This window comes from Vidua macroura, chromosome 12 (assembly GCF_024509145.1).
Source record: "Vidua macroura isolate BioBank_ID:100142 chromosome 12, ASM2450914v1, whole genome shotgun sequence".
Lineage (NCBI taxonomy): Eukaryota > Metazoa > Chordata > Aves > Passeriformes > Viduidae > Vidua > Vidua macroura.
In genome coordinates, this window is record NC_071582.1 from 7306746 (window position 1) to 7324666 (window position 17921).

General features: G+C 37.3%; 1 protein-coding gene across 4 annotated transcripts in view; it reads right to left on the reverse strand.

Moving 5' to 3' along the window:
• ENTREP2 (endosomal transmembrane epsin interactor 2) overlaps positions 1-17921 on the reverse strand; it is an 87841-nt gene that overhangs the window by 24453 nt on the left and 45467 nt on the right. For all 4 annotated transcript variants that reach the window (XM_053988264.1, XM_053988263.1, XM_053988262.1 and 1 more), the window contains exons 3-4: positions 12988-13098; positions 7202-7333 (exon numbers count right to left, since the gene is read on the reverse strand). In XM_053988264.1, the coding sequence (XP_053844239.1) occupies positions 7202-7333; positions 12988-13098 (243 nt within the window). The remainder of the gene's footprint in view (positions 1-7201; positions 7334-12987; positions 13099-17921) is intronic.

Consider the following 17921-nt stretch of genomic DNA (forward strand, 5'->3'; position numbering starts at 1 on the left):
CCAAACATTAATCAGCCTCAGGCAATTTACCATTTTCAGGAAATTCACTGCCTGTGCCCTGTAGAAAAAATAATTAGGTAATCCATGACACTCATTTATTCAGCTGTAGATAAAAAGTGAGCAGGAACTAAAGCCCTCCACAGCCAAGCACACTGCCAGAAGGACAGGGTAGGTGCTTACAGACAGCAGCTGGAACAATGACAATTAAGACGTCCTTTAGGAAATGTCTGTGAAAAACGATTGCAACAGGGGCAATCGTAACTCCCCACAGCCCCAGCCCCAGCCCCAGCCACCTACATTTATAGGTGCCTAAAGGAGAAGGAAATCTGTACTAAATACAAAATCAGGGAGGTTTAGTAACAGATCTTTAGCTGACATCTACCAGAACACTAATCAGAACACACAACATGTGAATCTCTAATGGTACGAAATACAATTCTCTGTTCCTCAGAAATGGCTGAAACAATTTTCTCTTAGATGCTGTCTTTGTCTTTTTAAGACAAAACTGTGATTCTTCAGCATGTTCATATGATAATTAATGCTCTGATAAGTATAATGTACTAGGGAGAATTAATCTTCTACAGGTTATATATACAATTTTCTTCATACACCTTAGCTCACTAGCTGCAGAGGACACAAATCCCCTTCAGAGTGGAATCAGCTGTCAGAATTGCCTGGAACCATGCCTAGATCAGTCCAGAGATACATGCACAGCAGTCAGACAGCACTGTGAGCTGTTTCTCTGTGGCCACTTATTTTCCCAAGTAGGTCCCTCACTAAATCTTAAAAGTGGTGCTAAAATTTAGTACTGACAGTGAAAAAAGCAAGGTTTCATGGTTGTAATATTCCATTTATACTACAACTTGAACAATTGCCAAATTAATGGTGCCAGCACCTGCATAACTGTTTATCATGCTTTTCCTCCATAATAACAGACACCTTTGACTTGTGCTGTGTTCCCAAAGGATACCTGTGCATTCCCAAACCTTCTTCATACTATCATTTCCCATACATCTAACTTAGGGACAGAACAGGTATTTTTTCTTTTTCCTAATTCAAGCTGTTTTCACTATTATTCTTTTGACACTGTTTTTGTGATACTGCACCTCAGGTCTTCCTTTGCTAGCACAATTAAAATAATGCATAAATGTATAAAAATGCATGTTCTATAAATGTGTAGCCCAAAATCCTGCAGAGCAGATTAAAATAGGAGATGTATTACAAAACCTGAGTATTATTTAAAATGTGAATGTTTAATTGCAATATTTTAATATTCTGTATTCAAAGAATGTAATTTTAAGATATAATTAATTGAGAATATAAAAGCTCACACTGCAATATGCTCAAAAAGTAATTTTTCCTAAAAACTTATTTTCTTTGTTTTCCATCAAACTGCTGGGTGATAAAGCAGTCAGATGGTATCAAACTGGAATAAGTAAAAAATTGGTGATTGCCACATCGATAACTCAACTGTAGAAACAATCATTTAACAAAGCAATTTAGAACAGCTGTTAGCACATGCAATTACCTGACAGAAGCAAAGAGATGAGATAGAATCTAAAATGAAAAATGACAATGGCACGAATCCCATCAGCCAGTGATGGGTGCACTGACAAGCTGGTCCTTTATAACCAATGAACACTCACTCTACACGTGTTCACCCTCCTGAAATTCTGTCCTTCAGAACATCATCTGTACCTCCTATCACAGCAAATACAAAGCAAAACTGGAATAATATCACTTCACTCTAATGGTGGGCCACACCCATAAAGTTCCTTCAGCTTAGAAACCAATTTAAAACTGCATTTGTCTCTAATAGCAGTTATCTTTCAAAACCATCAAGTAAGCCAGGCTAAACCAGGAATATCTGGACATCTTCAAAACTCAACTCAAATGCAGACTTTGGTAAGTATTTAGTCACTCTCTTGCTTCTCCCTATCATAGCAATAAACTGTACTGTAAGTTAAGTTACACGCATGAACATCAAAGCACAGAATTTGTCGCTCAGTACAGACCACACCACACAGATAAAGCACCATTACCTCAAAATATTCACTCTGCCAAGTACTATATAGAAAATTAATCAGCTGTGCTGCTTACATAGAATGAGAAACTGTATTTAAACCTCTTTGGCTCTAGAAAGACACAAAGTACATCCATTTCATCTTATGAGTTCCAGTCTGCTCAACAGTATTGAGCTGACAGCTCTCTGTACAACACACTCACATTTTGCTGGCTGAATGGATTTTTTTCCTGTGGAAATAAAAGATTTGTAGTCTTTGAGGTTCTTGACACTTTTGAGACCTTAGCCAATATACGATGAAAGAAGCAAAATCAGCTTGCTGATGTGTAAAAGGAACACTCTGTGAGCAACAGCCCTGAGCACATGGATCTCAGCATCCCCAGCGATCGATGGCTAAAAGTGGCTCCACGGCTGAAATGCTGCGGAGATGATTTCTTTTCTCCTTGATTGACTTCAATTATAGTGCTTCATTTCTTATACTACTGTATCCTGAAAAGAGATAATGAGCAGCAAAGCTTTTTCACCCATGAAATTAGTGTCAATGTACTTCTTTTATTCAAGAATTCAAGGACAACAATCCTTTTAACTCAAAATATAACTTTAGCTGTTCTCACTGGATACATCTACAAAAACACTGGGAAAAATATCTGCTCTAATACAAGGAAGGCTCAAGAATTAATTCTGAGTCAAATGGGTCTCAACCACACATTGCATTGTAAGTGGAGAGATAATCAACACTTCATATAATAGATTTAAGGTTTGAAAGTACAGTGTAATTCACTATTTTATCACATTTTTAAGAAGCAGTCTACAGTGCACTGCTACTTAAAAATAAACTGAAAAATGTCTTCTCTGTTTGCACTCAAGTTTGCATACCTTCCAACTCAGGTGCTGCATTAAATTTAGTACTGGGATATGATAGTTAGAGATTACTAAAAGGCTAAGGTTTCATAACATAACTGGACAAGGATGGAATAAACAGATTCCAGTCATTCAAAGAGGCACCTTTTCAGCTGTGAGAGAAGTTTCCAACCATATTCACTCATTGTCCAAGCTATTAACAGAAAGAAGTATGAGGAAGGAAAAGTAGCTCAGCTATTCAGAGTAAAAAGCCCACCCTGATCCACCCTATTTTTGATGGTCTTGGTGTGGTAAATACACTCTGAATGTAGGGAATCTTTTCAGCTGCCTGTAAAGGAATGTGAAACAAATCCAGCATTTAAAAATCTGATCTGGAATTACTTTTTCTGTGCTGAGCTTTATCCAATTTTAAGTAGCTTATGAAGCCTTTCAGGTAAGTCATTCAGTAAAATTAATAATATTGCATTTGGTCTTACAGTAAACACGAGGAAACACTGTTCTCATAACTCTAAAGAACGTGCTAGGAGCCATCCTCCTCTGTTTTGCAAGTGGAAGCACCTTCTTCTGAATGAAAAAAAAATTAAATATATGAGTAGACTTGATCATCAGGAAACTCAGTAACAATAAATTTGGATTCAAAGGAGAGGAAAGGAAAGAAAGTATTCACACAGAAGACTTCAAGAGCCCTGACCTATATAAATCTTTAATAGAGATGCCTAACTAATGAATGCAATCAGAAACCTGAAAGAGCCATTTACTATTTATATTACACTTGAACTTTAGCAGCTCCAAACCAAATATTTATGCTGAAGACAGAGGAGGGAATCAGCTTCTCTCCTTGCCCGATAGTCACAAAAGCATTCTACAGATGCACCTTAAGTAAAGTAGGAACCAATTATGTAAATAACAAATCTATAAATTCACATACATGTCTGCAGGTATTCTAGACTGTGTAAGCTGCTAAAAGTAATTAAAAATACTCACCTGGATCATTACTAAACCAAAACAGCATAACGTTCCTCTCTTGCATGTCAGTATCAGACAGCAACAATACATTACAAAATAATTCAAACTTCTAAATACCTAACTTCATCCTCTGAAAATGTTGCACGTATATCTTAAGTTCAGAATACTCTGAGTTTAGAAAGAAGACAACATTTTCACAGATGAAAGATGTCAGGAAAATTTAGCCATTTTACTTTAATTAACATGACAAGAAAAACTCAGATCCTTAAAATTTCATCCACTTCCTGCAGAAAAACAGATTAAGTTGATGTTATTGAAACTGCATCCTAAATCCATCCCATCTGTGGTCATCATCTCATTTTTGGACACCTGATTCTTAATAAACCTTTTAAACTCTTTTAACTAATTTTGTAATAGGTAGGATTTGCTTGTGCCTTCATTTGGCTTTAATTAAACCAAGTAACTTCCTAATATAGGATAAAGATGTTCTAGAAGTATGGTTGCTGTAAAAAAAAAAAAAAAAAAAAAAAAAACAAAAAAACAAGGTACTAGGACACTGACATCCTTTGGAAGCACAGATCATTGACCCTGAGTATCCAGAGGAAAGCAAAGAACCTTATTTTCTGGAGCAGTTTAGGAACTACTAATGCAGGAAACTGTAAAAACCCCTATGTCTCCTAGTGAAATACAGAAACCAGGAAGTCTCTCCACTGTAAAACAGGGTAGATGGATCACACTTGGGTGCCTGCAGATCTTAATAGCAGTTCATCACATCATACAACTGTGCTATTTTTACTGAGGTGTGCAGACAAGACTACAAGTATGGCATCAAAAATATAATTCTAACCCTACCAATTCAACACCCTTGAGTGGGCTGAGACCCCATTACAACAGTGAAATGGCACAGTATTTTTCTCCATTTTGCTGTAACATCTAATTTTGTGCTGCAGTCCCACTGTTCAACTAATCTCAGAAACCAGCACTTATAAATCAGCCAGCATTTGCAATCACTACTCGTATCTATACATGTGCATATGTGGGACCATACATACTGCAGTGGTAGCTCCTCTGTCTCCATTAAAAGGTTTGAGTAGTTTATTCAGGGCTTGAAATGAAGAAAGAAGGAGGATTGATTTACAAAAAAGCACACAGAGGTGGTTCATTGCAGAAACAACAACAAATTTAGAGATTTTTCAAAGCAATTATAAACCTCCCACTCAATATCATGCAAGGCTCAGTTAACATACACAGGACCAGGAGCCACTGCTGCTTTTCCTTGTCCTGTTTGACTGCCTGGGAACAAGATCAGACAGGTGATATGTGCTGGATTGTTCTGTTCACAGTGAAGCTCCACAGCTGCTACCACCAAAATCCCACAGATGACTTAGTGGAAACGAGATTTTTACCCCACCTGCAATAAAGAGGAACCTACATAATGTTATAAATTAAATGTATAACCTTAACTCGGGTTCTCTACATTTTCTCACCCTCTGGCTCCTCAAACAATTAATACAATTGAGCTTTTGGTACTAAAACATGTTTCTTTAAAATCACATTGTAGTTGTTAATTGTAATTAAAGAGAGTGAGCCTTATTACTATCAGCTGTTACCTAATGAGTTGTAACTTTTTTTCTTATGGGCTTAGTAGAACACTGTTCTTAATTTTACAGCCAGGAATCAGAGCTAAGCCAAAGAGAAAGCAAATGTAGAATTAAAACTGAAAAAGATGTAAAAAACTTTCTGAAAAAGTTATTTTCCTAACTACCCTTTCTTAGACGAAAAGTTCTGAACATAATTAAACTTGCACTCAGATTATACTCATGGGAACTCCTATGCTTAAACCCATTTTCTTGTAGTGTAAGTTGATATGTCAATTCCCTTTATAAATGATTGTTATATCGTAGAATAAATTAAATTTTGTGCTTGTATTCTGATTGCTGTATTGGTTAGAATCCTTGTTTTTATTTTCAGCATATGTCACTTCTACTCACTCCATATGCTGATAAGGTCCTCCAAAGATAAACAGTTGTTTTCCCTCTCATTAAAGTTTACCTTGCTGACATATTTAGAGGAAGCTAACATATGCACCCTCAATCTTTATTTTCATGGGATTAACAAGTCAGCTTTTCCTGAATGACAGGTTCATCCTTCTGCATCTGTCATACTTTGAGGAATGTCCTTCTTGGAAGTTACTTTCTTGTAATACATTGCACTGAAGATTGTTTTGTTTTGACCAACAATGTCAAGTTATGCTTCTTTTCCACTTATTAAACTCCTGCTACCAAGTAGGTTTTTGCTCGGTTACCTTTGTCATGCTGATTAAAACCTGAGGCAGAGTTCTTACTTAATTTTGGGGCCATATAAAAATATTTTAACTTCTACCTCATCTATATTAATTGGTGGTAGCTTTATTTTATTTTTTTCTTAACAAGGCTGAAGAACATTTTGGTATTTACTACATACCTTACATAGCATCTCTACCCATTCTGAATTTTAAAATATATCTTCAAATATCAATAAAACTTCTATAGCTTTCTCAAGACCCATCTGAGAAAATCTACCTCCCTAAGATCCTTCTCACAATGAATTTCTCTACTCCATTATTTTCTATTAGTTTTATTAAAGTACATATTTTGAAACTGAGAGTCACAGATAGAGTTCTGCTGATCATGCAACTAAACCTAGAATGAATCAATATCTGCCTCTCAGCCTAGGTTTCCTTTTTCTGAGCTGCTCTCATTGATTCCTTATTATTTTTCAAAACAACATAGCATCAATGCCTTCCCATTTGGTGATAATGAAGTGAAGCAATGATGGCAGCAATTACACTGAGCTCTAAGTCACTTATACAATATTCTTAGTATTTGCTCTCAATTTTTCATCAGGGTAGCTGTAACACAAAATGCGACAAGATTTAAACTTTTTACAATGTTGCAGGGCAGTCTATAAGCAGGTTTCCAGCATCACCCAGAAAGAACACTCACTCTTCTCTCCCAAAGTAACATCCCTGCCTTCCTGGCAGCAGCACATCAGGAGATACCTCATCGTTCTGCAACGCTTTGTGTTTCTTTGCAGTTCACCATAACATCAACAAACACCACCTCGGAACAGCAAAGTGAAAGATACCTGTTCTTGCACCTTCCAGCATAAACCATAGCCAGTCTGAACTTCTGTTTCTTGAGTAATCTTTAACAAAACAGTTACCCACACAAATGCTGATATTGAGATGGAGATGTATTTTGCACATAAGGGTGGTCGAAGACAGAGAACAGCAGCTGCTGCTCCCTTCATCACACACTTTGTCTTGCTAAGTTAAAACTGCAATAAACAGTTAATTCTCTCCTAACACACCTTGAGGGTCAGCCTCACTGCATTGCACTCCTGCAGAGGGTTCAGTTTCAGTGTTTCTCCCAGGTTACTGCAGCCTGATGTCTGATGCTGCATTTCACAGCAAACACAGACACCATCACTGTCGAATTTGATCTGTGGAGAAAAGAAAAGGTCAGAAAAAGTATAAATCAACAGAAACACACTTCCCAAAAATAGTATTTACAGTTACAGTGATGACTACTAAATGCAAAATTAAAATCTCTGTGCAGAACCTTAGGAGTATGTTTTCCAATGGTTAATATAAGCTATAAAAACAGGTAAAATACAGAAAGAGGATTCAATGTCAAAAGTGTTACCTTTAATGCTTCTTTTTGAAAAAAATTTGCTTTGCAGGGGCAGGCAAAACCAGACTAACTCAACTGAATAAACATAAAATCATACCCAATGTGGGAAAACCAAAAATAACAGAAAGAGGTCAGAAAATACGTGAAAGACTCATGATCACAAATCAGTCCTTTATTCCCCTAAGTAAAGATGGAAGCACAGTGGCTGGGTGGTGAGATCTGAATCACCCTGTTACTTAATCTTTTGCATTAAAAAAAACCCAACATTTCCAGACACAAATCCACAAAAAAAAAAAATTCCTAATGCAAATACACATTTGCTATTTTTAAATCAAATTCTCCCTAGTATGTTGCCAATTTCCTGAACAAAAACAGATACCAGCATTCCTTGTGGAATTACCTCTCACAGCCTTATACATAAAATAATTTCAACAGAATATTTACTTACTTCTTAGACCTCAAAGAACATTTAAATTGTTCATATGATCTTAAAAGTTGTATGTTTAAATATATGTATTTTTTTAGTGCGACCCCTATCAGGCTTATGTAGCACTCTCTCCTTACATGCTGGTGACCAGGACAGCAGATGGAAGAGCAAAAATAAGAGTCAATTAAAAGAACATAATAAACTTCTCCAGATGAGGTACAGATGACTGAATGCTTGCTTACTGTGATGAAAGCATGCTCAGGGCAGGAGCTATCTCAGGAGATTTCAGCTCCTGAGGCTCCAGATTGCCCTCTAGCCAGCACAATTTGTAAAAGGCTTTAGAAAAAAATTGGGTATGTAAATTACACCATTTCCCATATTCTCCAAGGCAACACTGGAAATAATTGTCTGTGGCAACTCACAGAAACTGGTCATACCCTATGCCATAGACACTGCAAAGAAATAAAGAAAAACCATTGGTTGCTCACCTCTATGGTAGTTGTGGGGTTTATTTCTCATTAGCATACAATTTAACTACAAAGCAGCTTGAACAATTTCAGATTAGTTCTTTTCCAATTCCTGTAATCTTTTAATACTTTCTTTTAAAAGGTGAAATATCTGTGCAAAACCCAACTAAATGGTTTATGATCAACTGACCTCAGCTCTTCAAGCTGATGTAAAATCAAAGCACTGGATGTCACTGGGGAGGTCTTGCTCCCAAAACTCTCTGTAAATGGTTCAGGGGTTGAGAAATGCTGCTGAGGAATTTTGGAACTCACACTTTGAATTTAGAGCTGTGCCAAGGCCAGGGGCCAGAAGGCTACACCTGGTAAATCAATATAGGTTTCAGCTGCTAAAAAGTTTTTGTAATGAGGAAAATGGACTTCAGACAAAGCTTTCTACTGCAAGATTGTCTATTCTGATTCTTGCTGCCCCTGTTTAATAAAGGACAGGCACTGACTCATGCCACGCATCTCGCATTTTGAATGTGAAATACAGATCCCAGGGCCACCTGTATCACATGTAATGAACAGGTGAACAAAGATAAGGCTCAAAAGGCTGGGTCAAGATTCCCCATTTATGAGAGATTCTCAATTCATTCTGAAAGTTGGTCCATAACTCTGTACTGTGCAGTAGTTCTTGTTTTAATAATCTTCTTAAAATGAGTTAAAAGCTTATTGTTTACATAACAGTTCTTGCAAAACACAGGGCCACCTTAAGAATCACAGCATATTCAAAACCAGCCAAGATTCACTACCAGATTGGAAGCATATTATTTCTGGAGAATTTTTATCAATTTGCCTTGTTGTGCACCTTTTCCTTCCATGTTTGTGAAGTGACCTGTTTGCTGAGTTATGTACCTGCAATGGGGAGCAGGACCAAAGGCTGTAGGTGTCACTGCATTTGTGTTCTCAGCAATGCAGCAGCTGAAAGCACTCCTGAGCCCCTGCTCCCAGAATGCCCTTCCCTGCCCTGCTGCAGTCTCACACTTGTGCAGACAGGATCAAGAGTTCATACAGCTATTCTGTCACCTAAACAGTGCCAAAATTAACTTTTTTTTAAAATTTTTTTTTATTTGGGAAGGAAGGAGAAGTGATTTATTGTTGAGCCCAAATCACATCTCAAAGGACATTCACTGTGTGACTCCATAAACAAAGACAGTAGCACTGACAATAAATCTGCATTGGTACAGGGAGAAGGAGTTGGGATCACTCCTTGCAGCTGCTGGGCTGGTGTTTGCCAGCCTCAGACACAACTACACCAGCAGAGCCTCCAAAACTGTCTGTGCTTCAATCTCTTTTTGGCTGGCAGAGCTCAAGAATAAAGCATCATTCACTTCATGCTCTGCACATACCCCCACCATCCTGCGCATATTTGTGTCCCACTTCGTGATTCTTACTCATGCTAGTCAGTACTCACAGCAGAGTTTGTGTGCTTTCATATTTATGACAGTTGCACAGTACACCCTCATCCAAACCATATTTAAGATTTCAAACAGCAGCCAGAGCTGCCTACATGCATAAATTGTCTTGTAAGTTTTTGTTTTGTCAAAAAAGCAGTACTGTTACATCAAAAGTCATAAAACCCATTAAAACTTGACTTTTATACAGCAGAGAATCAAAAAAGGAAAGGACCTTCCAGATTTATTACAAATACATGCACACACTCTCACAGGCTTTATGTTTTTTTTTTTTTTTCATCTGTATCAATTAATCAAATTCTGTCAATGCTGCTGGAAAGAAGCTTGTTTGGCTGCTAAGTGCACACACACTCTCCCCTAACAGGGCAAATTAGGAGTTAACACTGTTACTTTGCATTTTATCACCTCCTTAATACAAATGTAAGTCTTCTAATAAAAGTAGTAATAGATTTTACTACTACTTCTAAATTAACCTTCAGGGTTTTTTATAGGAACATAAAAGAAGGGAAGGAAAAATTTCAAACTGAAGTATCAGAGTTCCAAAGTTGATAACAAGGCAGTGAAGTACAAGAAAGCTCCACTTAGGGGAAGGAACTTCAGTCAATTCTAGTACCTTATGCAGAGGGAAAGATGGGAGGATCCAGTAAGGATAAAGTTGCATTGTAGGGAAATATAAAGATTAAAAACTGACAGATGGCCAAGAACAAAACAGAGTATATTCTATTTCCTGGAATTTTAAAAATTGTTTTTCGATATGCACAGACCTGGGTTTAGCTCCAGTGCAAAATGGAATACAAATAAACCTCAGTACTGGACCTGGGCTCTGCCATTCAGCTCTTTGTGAACCTGCACCTGCTTCACTTTTCCTTGCTTTGTCTATTCCAGCTAAGATAATTCAGGGGAAAGAAGACTCTTCCTTTATGTGTTACTGTAACCACTAGCCAATTTCAGCTGTACCAACCAAAAAAAATAAAAGTAATCTTTCAATAGAGAGATTGACACTATCACTACTTTTCTGAATAATAATCACCTGTAAATTTGATTAAAATTACAGCATTTATTTTTAAATTAATAAATGCCTTACAAGACAGGTAAACACAATAAAAACAAACACAGATGAAGAAATAAAACATATTCTGTCTTGTGCAGTAATGGAACATAAAATATATTAATTGCTCTACCCATACATGTTAGGAACAATTTTTAGAGAACCATTATTTGAAAAAGAAATTTCTATACAGAAATGTTTCTCCTATACACAGTAATGAACAGCTTGAGTGTGCAACTTCTCTGTGTATGTCTGACTCTCACTGATTTAAAGCAGTATCTTGAGGTTTTGTCTACAGGATCTGCAGGTAATTATGAGAAAAAAATTCCAATTAATTTTTCATAACAAGGCATTAAAGCTACTGCCCTTTTTTCCCCCTCAGTGTTGTATGTTGCTAAGCTGCAGGATAAAGGGCACAAATACCAACTTCACAAATTACACATCCAAAATGCTAACATATGGCAAGCACATTTCTTATATTCACACAGAAGTACACATTATGGAATCTACAATAAATCCCCAGTCTTTAAAGCAAAGTAAGACCACTGTCTTGTTTTTTTTTTATTCAAATAAAAACACGACATGTGAAACCCTGTTGAATTTAAACTCCATAATACAGTAGATCCTACTATCACTTTTAAAGCCATGCATTCACCATGAATGAGTTTGACAGAAAGACCAGAACTAAAACAGAATTTATTTTGAATTTGACTTTTTCAGTATACTGTGCTTGGAAATTTACTGGTTCAGTTACATGGGATGTTAACTACATTTCAAACCACATGTCTGCAAAGGCTGGATTTTGACTCCTAGAGTTGCATCCCCAGAGAGTACATTTGTATCCTAGGAAGCAAATAAAGGATTTAGATTTGATAATGTACACCAGTCACACAGTGCAGGATTACACAGCTCTACAGCACTAAAGAGAGCCATCTAAGGAGTTAAAATTAAATATACACTTGGAACAAGCTGTTAAGAAACTAGGATTTTTCCTTTTTTAGTGAAAAATGGTAATAAAGTAATTAAATATGCTCAGCATAATACACCACCACCTTCTGAGTCAAATCCTGTGCTTAATCATAAAGCAGTGCTGTTCACTACAGTGCATCCCTCCCAGAGGGTGGTCTATAAGAACAGAACTCTAGAATTCCATATATATGAGCCCTGCAACATGGCAATGCAATATATTCATGTGGAAGTCCCCAGCCTGACTGAAATGGGATTTTGAGCAAGGGAAACCTAAAGAGTGAGGTCTGGATAGAAGAAACTGTTTCCTTTTTTTTTTTTTTTTTTAACAGTTACAATATGATAAACAGCCGCAATGACATTAACTTGCCCTTACAGAGCACAACACACTGTGGCAAAGCTACTTAGCATTTCATCATGCTCTAAAAATCCAAACTACAGTTTGAACACTTATTATTTAAACTCAAATATTTCAGTCATGAGTTGACTTTTGCAGACATCTTTGCAAGTTGAAGTCAGAAAATACGCTGGAATTCAATGTGTATGTACTTTTTTCCCTGAGATAAAAACACAAGGGCTTTAGGTAAATTTTACCTTATAATTTAGAGCATGCTACATCATGATAATTTATATTATTCTGTATATTATTTAACACAAGTAACATTCATTTACTTTGGAAATGAAAAACAACTCAGGTTGGCCAACAAAATATTAGCATACACATACAAAAACATTCCTATTGTGAAATCCACTGCCTGGACAAGTATTGGATGGAAGGAATCCTGATCCTGCTGACATCAAATGGCAACCACCACACTGCTTTGATGTGGCCTGAATTCCACCTATTCTGCTGAAGCATCATTTTTACCATGACAGTAAAAAGTCAATCCTTATGATACTAAAAATTACTTTTTGAGGTGGCAAAACATTAAATCCATTAGCACTTAAACTTTTCCCAAAATGTTTTTTTAGGTTGTAACACATAGATTGCTCTACTAAATATCTACTGTTTTGGAAATTAAAGAAGTGTGTGTATAAAACCCTACCAGATGAAAACCAGAATCCTTGTCCTTGGTAAGAAACGTGTTTTCCATCACTCACCAACTGACATCCTTCCAGGGACTTCACCAGCTGAGCATTCTGACAGGAGAGAATGGACCCAGCCAAGTTCAGCATCACACACACTGCAGAGAGCAGCATGAAAAAGGTTATCTGGAAAAAACACCAAGCACCCCATTATTACTCACTTCAAGAGGCAAACAAGGAAAAAAATATAATTTAGATGTTCAAGAACTTCCAGCCTGTTATACAATTACATGGATGGCAACATTTCATGTATTTTAAAGAGAGTAGGGTACTTAATCTGACAGCATCCTTGGTCTTGCACTCTAAGTGAAAGCTAAATCAAAACTAGACATGGCTATTATATGTTTTCCTCCAGCCATTTCAAAATAATCTATTCATCTCCCACTTCTATCACACACTCTGAAAATCTAATGGGTTTTATTGCCAAGCATTACTAAAAAGTAAGATTTGAAAAATGTTTTATTATAAACAGACATAGTCTTGAAACAATTTAAATCCTGTTGATGGGGATATGGGTATCTTAAACAGGAGAAATATTTGTGAATATCATATATCATGAGTGCCTACAAGTTGGGGAAAAAAGAGTGAATAAAATTCTGGATATACATAAATATTTGGTTTTCAAACAACAATTACAATTTAAGCAGCATCCTCCATATCAACTACTCATGGTGTTAATTACTCCTTTTTTCTCATCTCAAAATATGTCAAAACAAGCATTAACCTGATTCCATCATTTAATTATAATTTTATTGCTTTAAATGTACAAAAACCTGGTGCAGTCAGCGTAGACAAATCTCAACATACAGGGAATGGCACAAACAATAAGAGGCCAAGAACAAACATGTGCCTGATGTGTGGCCACCTTAAATATTCAGTGTTGACATTGCAATAACTCAACAGGAGTGTGAGTGTATTATATAAAATTAGTAAGAAATTCTGTTGCATCTCTTTTCCATATGCATGCTCACAGTTTACAGCCCTTCACTGTTCTCACAAGATGTTATCTTTTGTCAGTGCATGTGCTACGAATATTTTTGACACCTTAAATCCAAAATGGCTGTATATTTTTTTTTCTAGTGCTTTTGGACAAAACCCCATAACCTCTGCTGTATTAACCAAAGGACAGAAGGCGTGTTACAAACTTTAGTTGCCAGCTTCAGATTCTTCCAAGCATCACAGCTGACAACAAGGGCTGTCACATACACCAGGTTTATCTATTTTTTGCAGTACTTCCTCCATATCAGCATTCATTAATGAAGAAACCTCTATTGGTGTTTCCAAGGTAACCTCTTCCTCTTGTCACTGGCAGACAAGAGGGACATGAAACAGGCTCTTAGAATTCCTGTTCATCTCGGTGGGTCTATGCCTCACATTCTGTTTAGGAGTTGCATTTCAAAGTGGCAGCCACCACATGATATCAAACACTGAGGTGCTCTGTCACACTCGTCTTCCCAATTTTGCAATTTTATGCCTCACTTCTTAATGTCCCAGGCAAGGAATGACCTAATCTGGACATAGAGTTAAAGGGGGAAATTCACGTCCTTTGTAAGTCTTTTGAAACTACCTTGCCTCTTGCAGAGCACAAAGATCCTAATAAAAGGAACTGAAGAATATCCAATCTCTTTCCTTAAAGCTTCTCAGCTAAATACCAAAAAAAGCTTTCTACTGATGGGGTGGGACACACCTGGTACTCTGTTACCACAGCTTCAGAGGTAAAGTTTACAACCATGCTGGAAGCCACAACAGAGAAAAGGAGGCACAAAAGTATCAATTACCATATTTACAGACATTAAAAAACATGTTCAGTGTGCTTCATTTTTTTATCACAAATCAGTCTTTTCTAACACTGGCACAGGTGCAGCAGTAAAAATAAACACATCTGCAACCCTTTGAAAGAGTGGCCACTGTGGATTTTGATGGAGACCCAACATTACACTACGAAACACTGTGGATGAAGTTAGATACACATTATTTATGAAGTCAAGTATGGCTAATTTCCACACTAAAATTTTCCTCAGAAAGAGAGCTACCAAACAATACATGTGCTCTGAGAGCTCAGTGTGACATACTGGAAGGAGCAGTATGAAACTATAAGGAAACAGTATAAGACACAGCCAACCCAATGATCAAGGGCAAAAACTTACACTGAAGTAAATACAGAAAGGTCAGATATTGAAGGGCTATGACATCCTAATGCTGATCTAAAACTCCAATATTATGCTCTTCACCTTTCTAGTTACAACATATAAACAAGTAAAATATTCCTAGAAATCAGCAAGAAGCATTAATTCCATGAAGCTCCAAAAGTCACCAAGAACTAATACATGAACAAAAAGCAAAGCCCATGGATTTATTGTAATTTGGTGGTAGCAGAACTAATTGGAGAAGTCAAAGCTTATATTCTGTACAAAGGACTCCATGGAAGAAATGTTAATAGGACTTCCTATGTAAATGTTACCATGGTCCTATACAAATTCTACAAAATTAAACAGTTTGGATGCAATGATTTACAATTATATAACAACTCACTATGTGAGATGTCATCTTGCACATGGACCCACACAAGGCTCCCCTTTTTACTCCATTTCTGGGAACTACTTTAAGTATAAATATGCAGAGCATATCAAGAGTGAGTCTGCGTCTTTGCAGTCCCAAAACACCACACACATCTGCAATGTGTGTGAATGAAAATGTCAGTACCCTCCATGCCTTGCAAGGGAGAGCACAGAAAGAGTGCCCTTCCATACTGAAAGAAAAAAAACTCAAAAAACTTAAGCACTAACAGGTTATATTATCTTTTCACTATAAAGGAAGTTGCTTGTAGTTCTCTCTTGAGTATAACTTGACCTTTTAGAAAATTATTAGTATTCTCAGATTATTTGTGAACATTTTTTCCTTCACATTTGTTAAATGTAGATACAACCATACACCTGCCTTCAGAATGTCCCAAAGTAGATCATCTTAATTTTATGGATACCACCAAAAAAACCAAAGGGATTTACAGAAGCTGATATATTCTCTGCCCTCTGTTCTTTTTCACTTTCAATTTTGCCTCTTAATATTTCTCTTTTCTTCACAACTGGCCTCAAGTAATTTATTATTTTTTGTTTTTACCATAAGCTGTAGAATTCCTTTCATCTTATTTCCCAAAGGCACTGTTAAAACTGTATTACCTGAAAACCCAAAAACTTTAATCCTTGAGATAGCTCAAAGCACCTTCTTGCCCTTACTGTCTTTCACCATTTGTTCTGGAATTGATAGGAGGTAAAAAGGGGAAAAACAAATGAACCAACTTTAGCATGCACTGCAGCTTGTGACCTGCAACATAAGACATTAACAATTCAGGTTTTCTGTCCATATACAGCTTTCTACCAAAAAATGCAGCGATAGCAGCTCTGAGGAAGAGGACTTGGGGGTGTTGGTGGATGAGAAGTACAGCATGACCTGACAATGTGTGTCTGCAGCCAACTCTGTCCTGGGCTGCATCATGAGCAGCGTGGCCAAGAGGCTGAGGGAGGATCCCCCATCCCTGGAAGTTTTCAAGGCCAGGCTGGATGGATCTCTGAGCAATCTAGTCTAATGGAAGCTGCCCATGGCAGGGGGTGGAACAAGGTGATGTCTCTCTCAACACAACCCAACCCATTCTATGATTCTACCACTTTCACAAATTTATATTAAACCCTGTTTTACCAGTACTTTTGATGGGGATTCTTTAAGTGACTCAAACCACCCACTCACTACTGCATATATACACATCAAGAGCACAGTAAAAAGGAGCAACACATATTATAATTTGAAGAAATACTTACTATTACAAGCAGGAAGAAGTTTCTACACGCAAAATAATTGAAGTCCTCCAAAAGAAATGTAAATATTGTATCACATTAAACCGTATTTCTAAAAGCACATTTTATGTCATTCCTCACACTTTCATTTTGGAGATATACATGAAACAGGATTGCTTTTTCATTGCTGGCTTTTCAACCACTAGTTCCCCTGGTGGTTTGCAGTGGTTTGATAGTCAAGACATGAACACTGAGACAAAACACTACCCTCTGTGCTGATGAAGCATATTACTCAACCCTCCTGTGCAGGATACTTTGAATAAAACCAGGCATTGCCATGATAGGCTGGCTTCTGTAAATCTGTCGGGGTCAGCTGGCGAGACCCCAACAGTGTGAAAGTCCTAGCCTGGCAGCTGAAGAAGAGGTCTGGAATGTGTGAAGTTGAGTTTCCAAGGTTGTTTATTTTTTCTTATCTATAATAGTTTCTTTCTGAGCTGCTGAGGTCCACCTGGTACAGAAGCCATAGCAGTCTCCGCCGAGCCTCAGGCATCTCCCACATTATATACTCAAAACCACGTGTACCATGTTTACAGTTCCCGTACCAATACCTAAGATCTACGTTGCACAGTGTGTCCCTATCCTAAACCAACAGAAAAGTGTCACCATCACACCAAGATATGGAGGACAAGAAGAAGGGAAAGAAGGCTAGGACACGCCCAGATTCCTCCATCTTGTACCCCTGAATTACATTCTAAAAAACCCCAAAATTCTACTTTTCCATGCTGTGTCAATTCACCTATTACACTACTCAAACCCTTTTGGCTCGTAATTCCTCATATAGAGTTGGCAGCCTCTCCCATGGGCTAAAATCGAAGCCAAAGGTGTTTTTGACTTCTTGCCAAGGTCCCCGAGCCCCCTGCCAGGGTCTCAAGGCATCCAGGGTAGCCAGAGGGATGTCCTGGACTCCGAGATAAATCTGCCAATCCTCTGCACCTGTAATACTGTGTCTGCCTGTATTTCCTGTTAATTCCTGTCCTGCAGCTCCTGAAAGGTCAGAAACTATTTCTAATTTCAAAGCTAAATAGCTCAGATGAAAACTTCTGAACTTGAACTTGGTGTATGTGATTTTACTAACCCTCTTATGGCCCTATTAACTTGCTT